Source organism: Haemaphysalis longicornis, unplaced genomic scaffold (assembly GCF_048455015.1).
Source record: "Haemaphysalis longicornis isolate Haplotype H1 unplaced genomic scaffold, Haemaphysalis longicornis Haplotype H1 scaffold_12, whole genome shotgun sequence".
Classification (NCBI taxonomy): Eukaryota; Metazoa; Arthropoda; class Arachnida; order Ixodida; family Ixodidae; genus Haemaphysalis; species Haemaphysalis longicornis.
The window spans coordinates 91038730-91048273 of record NW_027526225.1 but is presented as its reverse complement, the minus strand read 5'-3'; the positions used below and the strand labels follow the sequence as shown (position 1 = coordinate 91048273).

General features: G+C 45.2%; 1 protein-coding gene across 2 annotated transcripts in view; it reads right to left on the bottom strand.

Annotated features, from left to right (window-relative positions):
- Window positions 1-9544, bottom strand: part of Cdm (importin-13-like protein cdm) — a 79570-nt gene that overhangs the window by 59674 nt on the left and 10352 nt on the right. The window contains exons 7-9 of one of the 2 annotated variants that reach the window (XM_077693784.1): window positions 8770-8854; window positions 6687-6821; window positions 1778-1988 (exon numbers count right to left, since the gene is read on the bottom strand). In XM_077693784.1, the coding sequence (XP_077549910.1) occupies window positions 1778-1988; window positions 6687-6821; window positions 8770-8854 (431 nt within the window). The remainder of the gene's footprint in view (window positions 1-1777; window positions 1989-6686; window positions 6822-8769; window positions 8855-9544) is intronic. The other variant, XM_077693783.1, reaches the window with a different exon arrangement.

Genomic DNA, 9544 nt, shown 5'->3' with positions numbered 1-9544 from the left:
GAGTGAAGATGCAAACAAAAACAAAATAAAGTAACACGCCTTCGCTCCGGTCCCATTGCACTGGCGTTATGGGCTGGGCTTCTGCCGCTATGGAATCCGTTAACGCCAAGAAACGGAAAACGCATCCCTTAAAACAAAAAAGCTACGGAGGCATCTGAGCTATTCCCATGATGTGCGCATGTGGAGAACTGAAGTTGAGGTTCAATGATGCTGAGTTTTTGGCTTGGATTCTCACTGCCACTTCTTTGCCACTTCTCGCTCTTGTTACTCCCCATTGCCCCCACTTACATATTCCCCCTCTCCTACAACAAATGTAATACAGTAAAAGGTCGTTAATTCGAACTCAAAGGGGACCATAAAACTGTTCGAATTAAGCGGAGTTCAAATCAGCGGGCGGGCGCTAGAATGAATGGAAATCGTGCCACACTGCGCGGGCAGAACACAAAGAAGCCATCTCTGCACTCGTTATAACGAATAAGCGCTACTGCATGTTTGTGGCAGGTGATTTCATAAATAACATTTTGTAAATAATATGGCATGCGCCGGAGTACTGGCGTCGGTGGCGCGGCGCCCTCTGTAGAAGCGAAATAAGCTGTTGCAGGAGCGTAGCGCGCGCATTCTGTTGTTCTTCTGTTTCCTTGTTTTGCATCACTAGTAAATTTGGCTTGGTTTGGATTTGCAATACGTTGTAATCACTCTGGGCAGACTTCTTCTTCGAGTAGCGATGGAAACCAGGGGATCATAGTTCGAATTAACCGTTCCTGATACCGACGCGTTCGAATATTGGGAAGTTTTCCCCCATTGAAATATACAGGGCTGTGCCGGGACCAGGGCGTTAGTTCGAATTAACAGAGTTCGAATTAACGAGCTTCTACTGTAATGGGTCTACACTGTAGCTAGTATATGCTGCTGAATTTCAAGACACTACCACAGTGTTTTCCTCCTCGGGACCACTTTTTTGGAACAGTGCTCTACGTGTTTGGTCCAGCTCTTTTTAAATCGGTCTCGGTAGTTATAAAATTTAAGGTGTACGCATCAAGGGAGACCTCTTCGGCCACCCGGAATATGAAAACTGCCGAACGTCGGTGTGCGTACGTAAAATGTGCAGACTTGATTTGTGTTAAAAGAATAGTGAGAGAGTTGCACAAGTATTCCAAACTTTGTAATACTGAACCAAATAATGTGACATTAGATTCAGACTCAGGTCAGATAGCACCCTTTCAAAACTTGCAACATTTTTACCCTTGAAAGCGTACCGTTTCAAGGACCTTTGATGACCGGATGATTTCACACTGCTCCCATTCTTTTTCAGCCAACTACTGATTCTTCAACAATAGTTGTGTTACCTGCTCCAAACACAGTTTTTGCTGCCTTAATGAAATGATTTACACAATAAGCTGTGCATGCCAGAGTTAAGATGCAACTGTTTCGAAACTCCCCACAGGCCCCATGTCTGCGGCGGGCCCCTGCTCCGAGGACCAATAGAGGCAAGCATATAAGGCAAGCTGACTAGCTTGTCACCTCTAAAGTTGAAGTAGTACCCAAGTGCTTGTGGCTGCCGCTAGTAGGTAACAAAAGAAAAACCATGGAAAGATAAGTAAACGTTACCTAATATAACAACTTTTAATTTGAAATGTCACCTTTAAGTCATGTTATTCAGTAAATGTTCAGGAAAGTCCAGTTTCTGCACCCTAGGTGTTTTGCCATTATTAGACTTGCCCCTTAGATCCATTGAAGCCCGGCACTGCAAGCCAAGCCAAGCCAAGCCAAGCCGTACCAAAGTCCCAGAGCGAGTCGTCCAGGGGTAGGCGTGCCTTTCGCAGCAGCGTCTCAAACAGGTTCTGCCAAAGGGGCTGGAGGCGGAGGAGCAGGGTTTCGTGGTTGGCTCTGTCAGAGGACGCGGCGTCCTGGAGCGCGTGCCATGCCGTCAGCGTACCACGGCTCCATGTCTCTTCCACAGGGTACTGGCGGGACGTCCCCGTACACCTCTGCACAGGCCATCGGACAGTGTGTGAGCCTTGGCTGCTAAGCTCCTCAGCTAGCTCACTGGCTTCTGCCCACCACCTCACCCTTAGCTCACCGACACAGTGCACTGCCAGAGCTCGTCACCACCTTCAAGGGGCCATGCAGACAAAACGCAAGTTTGGTTCGTTCGAAAGATTGCCTTGTTAGAATCAAACTGCCACACTTCGCTCAAATAAGCTATATAATTAGGAAAAAAGGGAATGGCCATGCAACCCACTAGCTCAATTCCCGCAACAGAACCTATGGCGTCATATCAGCCCAGCTGTGCGATTGGCTGAGGCCGGCAAAAGCAAGCAAACGTAAATAAGGCAGGGCTTACAAGCTTGCCAAACGAGCTAGTTGCGCCTAGGTGTAATGCCTATTCATTTTACAGCCGTAAGAATGGAGGGGTAAACAACGGAAGTTACGAAAATACACATAAATATAGAAGTACCAATGCGCACTGCTGTTGGTGCTGGACACACTATGCTTGTTTTAGCTGCACAGCAGGCCGCTGCTTTGGCATTATCTTTCACTACGATGGCCAATTGCTGTAAGCGACGTTGTCTTACGTGAGCCTGTTTGTCAAGGATACCCCTTGTTTCACAGAACGATTACTTTCTACTGTAACAAAAACAAGCCAGGAGCAAATACGGTCAAAAACAAAGCAGCAGCGGACAACGGTCCGCGGCTGACTATGGTAGCGCCATCTGGGAGGACTGACCGTAAGCAAGGCTGCAGGGCCTAACGACGCAGTGGAAGTTCGTTTGGATACCCACCCTCATGACTTCATGGCAGACGTCACGAGAACATACGATTTGACGGGAAAATCAAAATTTTAACCTAAACAGTTTAATTTCTCATGAATAAGGCATTGTTTGCTTCCGGACAAGTGCTGGGGGCACTATAAAACATAAAATCTTTCGAATTGAACAAACTTGTATTTTGTCGGCATGGCCCCTTTAAAGGTGCCATGAAGACAAAATGCAACTGTGCTTCATTAGAAACACTGCTTTGTCCCGACAACCATTACGCCAATCTTGTCACAAACTTCAAAAGAATAATGGAGAAATTAAGGAAAACATGTGGAGCAGTCACAGCCCTGCAGCCACTTTCTGACCATATCACTACAATGTTACAGAATATTCTTTGTGAAACTAACGGCCACTGGCCAAAAACACCCTCAAGAAACGTGACCTCTAGCTTTGTTTGATCACATCACTTCAATGCTAACATGCAGTCAACATTCTGATAACTGCATTATACTGCGGGCTCATAATACTGTATTTACTCGCATAATGAACCCACTCGCGTAATGAACCCTCCCCCCAGTTTTATTCTTGAGAATTTACTTTTTTGTCACTTTGAATAAAAAATGCAGCAGAGATATGTTTTCATCTCAGCATGGTTGCTGATGCTGTAGACGATCGCAGTAACTTGATATCACGCTACAGTACACGCAGAAATGCTAAAAACGCATCCCAACAAAAAGAAATCTCAACACTAGCCAGAGACGTGAGTGGGAATGCTATGGCTCACAATTTAAAAACTGCGTGCTTGCGGTGCGCCACCTGCTGAACACAAAAACCTTGCGCTGTAAAAACATTGCGGCGTGCGAACGAACCGCACAACGCACTCCACACTCCTTCCCTTCTCTTTGTCGTTCCGGCTGGTTTTGGTGGCAAGCGAACAAAGCACTAAACGTACTCCGCACTCCCCTGCTCTTGCTGTTTTGCGACTTTGCCACGACGATCTGTGGTGCTGTTGTTCAGCTGTGTTCCGACCTTTTTTTGTGCTCCTGGTGCACGCCGTACGATGGGCCAGTACATGAGCTGCACAGACGGTTTTAAACTGAAGGTGGTGGAGCATGCGTTGATGCACATGGAAACCGCGCGACTGGGCAGCATTTCAGTGTTGACCTACTGCGTGTACGCTACGGGCGAAAACAAGGTTTTTGGTCAGTGAACAAGGATCGTCGTGTGTTTCGTGGGCCCAAAAAAGGGAAGTTTCGGGTGTGAGAAAAGAAGTTTTGGAGTGCCTTGAAGGCACGGACGACTGCACTGTGGGCCGACTACGAATGTGAAGCCGCAAGCGACTTCAGTGAGGAGGACAGCTCCATGGCGAGTAGGGGGCCACTGGCATGTTCAGAATAAAAAAGAAATTCCATTACATAATCCCCCAGGTGTTTTTACGGAAATGGTAAGGCTCTGCCGCGCTTCTCTTAGCAACTTTATTGTGTGGAATTCCAACTTTCAAAAAATCTGTTGCAATTTTTTCCCGCATAATGAACCCTCCCCGCAAATTCATGCCGAGTTTTCTGGAAAAAAGGTGGGTTCATTAAGCGAGTAAATGCGGTACATCACTCCTGACCATAACACATCACTGCAGCACAAAATTTGAAACTTTAAAACATTTCTTGTGTTTTTCGGTTTTAAAAGATGTCTTTCATGGCTAGAAGAGAGCTGAGCGAGTTACCACAGGCCGGTTCTTTCGAATTGAAAAAAATTGTAGTTTGTCTTTATGGCCCCTTTAACCCCTTCTGTACCGCGAAAAAAAAAAAGAAAAATGTACCAAATTTACCAAAAAATGTTTTCCGCTCAGTTTGTAGAGATAATTTTTCTGAATAAAACAGCATTTTTATTTCAATAAAATAACGTTCCTTTATTTCTCTAACTGTGTAAAAAAAAAAAAAAAGACTGCTCTAAGTTGGCTTCACACAGCACCATTATTTTGATGAAGTAACATTCCTTTATTTCTTTCTGTAAAAAAGTTTTCTCGAAGGTTGCTCCACTGCACGGCTGCCGTGTCTCGCAAAAAAGCCCTGTCGGGGCTCCAAAATGACCAATGACAAGTATACTCATGATGACCGATGATGACTACCGTATTTATTCGAATCTAAGCCGATAGTTTTTTTTTTTTTTTTTTAAATACTGATATATCAAACTCCAGCGTCGGCTTGGATTCGAGGATTTTGAAACGCACGCCAATTTCCAAGTGAAATTGAGAGAAGTGGCGCGCAGCTAGCGCCACCCAGAAAAGAAAGTATCGTAGCCATTACTAGACGAGCCAGTAGTCACTTGAGGGCTGGGGGCGATGTTGTCGTTTTGAACTGTGCGGATAGTGGCCTGCGTGCGGTGTGGCGTTTGGTTTTGATAGCGCAATGGCACCAAACAAGCGGTGCCATTATAGTGCCGCTTTTAAAAGAAAAGTTGTTTTAGCCGCGGAGTTGTCGTCGAATGTTCAAGCCGGGCGGGACTTCGGCGTGGATGAAAAAAATGTCCGTCGTTGGAGGACGCAACGGGAGAGGATATTTGCGTGCGCCACAACGAAGATGGCATTCAGAGGCTAGCAGCGATGATGACCCAGAATGAGCACCGCATCTTCATGTTCAATAAACGCGTTTTCTTTTTGTGAACGCTGACCTCGCCTTTTTGTTCGGCCTACATTCGAGGTAAGCTTTTTTTTTTTTTTACGTGGCTTCGGACTTTCGGGGGTCGGCTTAGAATCAAGGCTGGCCTAGATTCGAATAAATACGGTATACTCGTCATCGGTCATTTTGGTACAAAATCTCATGAAGACTATACTCGTCAATGGGAGCGAAATAATGAAATGAAGTTGCTTAGGGGCGAAGCACCTTAGGGGCTCGGTCTGTCGCCGTCTCCTGTAGTGCAAGGCCAGGAGACGCCGACATTTTCTGTCGTCAAGTTGTCAAATGATGGCCCCAAAAAATTAGCGTATATTGGATAAAACCGGTTCAAAATACGGTTCAAAATACACTAACTTGATAAACAACATGCTAAACATGAATAACAGGATAAATTAACATATTTAAGTGATTATAGGGTTTAACGCGCCAACGCAACGCAGGCGATGAGGCGCGCCGTAGTGGAGGGCTCTGGATTAATTTTGACCACCTGGGGATCTTTATCGTGCGCCGAAATCTCATACGCATGGGCGTTTTTGCTTTTTACCTCCACCAGAAATAAATTAACATATTTCAGGGTAGCTTGATTGCGGTAGCATGCAAGCGCCTGTTTTAGCATGAACGAGTGTAGCTTGTCTTTGTTCGGAGCGGTACAACCTGCATGGACGAGCTCAGGTAGTCTACGGTAAGCAAAGGGTAAACTCATCGCCTTAGCTCACGACCTAAGTTCATCAACGTGGCTTGCTCTCACACATCAGCACTTGAACGCACCACCACCTTCGTTCTCAGCCAAGCAGCAGGATAGATCATCAGTGACAAATTTTGAAAATTTATTGAAGTTTACGTTACGTCACGGCCTTTCCCACAGGCACTGCTGAGCCTCGACTACGCACATTTCAAGCAATGTCAAGGCAAAGTCAGTTAACACTTGGGCATTCACTCAGTTCGTACGTAAATTACAAACGATGAGAAATAACCGCATCAGAATACAAATGGAACGTGGCGACACATCAAAGTTGATCAAGCAACAGGCCCACTCGCACAGTTCGGCGAAGTTTTTTCTGTAGTTATAAACATTAATCAGTGAATACAAGACAGTACTGACAAGAGCAAATCTCGGAAATTTTTGAATGACTGCACAGACCGATAAATTCGAGCCACCGAATGGCACACAGTTAGGATCACTGCAAACGGGGCAGCCAGGGGGCACAAAAGCGGGACGTTTTAAGGCACGACTGTACGGCACAATCCCACTCACCAGCAGGAGCTCGAAAAGCTTGAGTATACTGGGCTCTTGCTCGGGCTTGAACACCAGTGTGGAGACCAGGGTATGAGCGTGCGACTCCACTATCTCGATGAGCAGCTCACAGAAGTGGTTGCACGAATCTTGAAGCTGCGTGGAGTGAGATGACGAGGAGGAGAATTTCACCTCAGCTTTTAAATTTCAAATCATCCCCACAACTCGCCACCTGCTGCCTTTTCTGCGTTTTTATTGATTTTGTTCTTGCATAAACTTTCTAGTGAACTGTATTGGTATCAAGCTGCATTTCCTTTAGTGCCACTATGTACTACCACGACGACTCTAGACCCCCCCTATGTAAATACCCCAATGGAGCCCTTAAGGGTTGAATAAATGATGATGATGATGATGAGTGTGTTAAGGGAAAAACAGAGGCCCTACCATTCTCGATTCTGGCATGCACACCCAAGCAGCACAGAACTTTACACCTAAGCATGAATTTTCCCGCTTTTTCTTAGCTCGAAAATTCATTGCGTGTACAAACAAGAATGCCCAGTGATTAGGGGGGTAGGGCACCCATCCGATCTAAAACCTGGTGATAAAAACAGGGTTTGACGAGACAAAATGAAAGAAAAGCGTTACGACAGCAAGCTTTGTACAAGTCAAAGCTCAACTACCTTTTGAAGAGCTGCACGGTCAAACATTCGCACTAGCACGCCCGTTCTTTGACTTTTTTCGTATACTACTTACTATTTGAAAGCACCTGAGTGCGCTTGCGCAAAAGAGCTTTCGTTTCAGTGGGTTGCCAGCAAGCAGTCACTATGTGTCAGCCCCACTCCCAAGCATGCTTCAAAAGTGTCAAATTTCGAAGGACATTTACAATTATATATATACACATATGCTTTGAGGTTATGACTAATAGCTTTCATTCTTCTAAGGACACTAATTTGCTATCTTCCAAGACGACTTGTATTTTAAACAACACCAAGGTAGCTTCGCCTTTCGAATTTTACTCTAATGTCTCGGCTCATATTTCTGTGTCAGCACATCCATACACTTTGAAATCATTGCCCATTTGTATCATCGTCATCAGCCTACTCAGGTCCGCTGCAGGACGAAGGCCTCTCCCAATGACCTCCAACCGCTTCGGTCCTGCACTGCTCAAGTCCCCGTTTGCCCCCGAATTTCCCTATTTCATCCCTCAATCAGGTTAATGGCCTTCCCCTTCTTCTAGACCCATCGCTTGGTATCCATTCTGTCTCAAGGTTTATTCAATGAATGTTTGCTGTACACAATCTTCAGACAGCACAGAAGGATGCCGTGCAGTAAAAAACTGTCAGGGGGACCTCCTGGCTCTAAATGCTCAAGACAAAGTTATTATAACAGCAGAACGAAATACACACACGAAGGAATTAAACCATTATCATGTCAGGGTGAGGCGACGAAAAGTTAATTTCTTTTCTATAATAACGTTGCACATTTTTGCGCAAGTTTGAGGCACAAAAATGAGAAAGCGTACAATGATAAACGAATAATGAAGGATTGCAGATGAAAATATATGCACAGATTGGGAACATGAACAAATCAGGATCAGGACATGGTAATTCTAAGCAATCATCAGTTTAGAAAGAGCCAGAAATCGCAAGTTAAATGTGGAAAAAGTATACACCAATCAAAGGATAAAAGGTACACAGAAAAAAGATTTCAAGAATTACTTATGTACATTTCGAGTAGGTATGTTTTCAAACTCTTGGAAAATCTATGTTGAGATAACGATGGTGTAATCGATACCAGCAAAGAATATACTGCAGTTGGAGTTCGCTTTCGGCAGTAACGAGTAATACTGTTCAGTGAGCCGGGTAACACCCTCATTGCCCACTGGCTGTCGATTCGGCTCCCTGCATGGGCAGCCTAAGTCCACCTTTTATTCTTTATTTCAACTATGATATCGTCAACTCTAGTTTATTCTCTGGTCCATTGTACGTATATACTTGTACAAGTCACGGCATAGTTATTTCCATTTTGTTTGCTCCATATGGATGTAGTAGCTCCCACTGCAATAGACAAGACAAAAATAAAGGAAATACAACGAAGAACTGACCATATCGCCTGCATCCATTTTCTCCGAAAGCACGTCCTCCAATTGTACCACATGTGCTACCAGCTCCGACAAAAAGTTGGGGAACCTGCGACGAAAAAGCGATATTGCACGGTCAAGGCAAAAAAAAAAGAAATGTTTTCACTTATTTGCTAAAGAATGAATGACGCAAAGTGCTTATATACAGCAACCTTTCCCCATCACTAGAAATCACTTTACAATGCTTTCTTAAACTGTAGCCTCAAGATCCGAAAAGACCTTTTTCAAGCCTGGTTTGTACCGAGAAAAAAATTCACGTTTAGCGCACACCCCCGATATGGACTGGCAGTCGGCACCAGTCACCGTAAATGTACCAGTGACGTGGCTACGCATTTGCAAGCGTCACAGGCTCATTTTTTTCAGGCTAGCTCTGCACCACTAGGATTCCCAAGGCTTTGTTGGCTTCCACCATCACCATCATTTTTTATTATTCCCTTAACGAGACCCTGCAACACTCCTTGAGCAGTGCAAGTAAACCTGCGCGACGTTTAGATTACACTGCCAGGAATACCCGAGCCAAATATTACACGTGCACGTGAAGCGGTGAGCGCGCAAATCGCTGGGAAAGACGCGGAAAAACCAACCGCGCTCTCTCCAATTTTCCTCATTATGCACCCCTGGCATGGCCTAAACGACGTCATTGCGTCCATGGCTGTCCTATTGGCGCCACTGGTCAATCTCCCGGCTTATTTCTCGCATTTCCTGCGACGATCCGCCGTCGTCGGCGCTGTAGACCAAC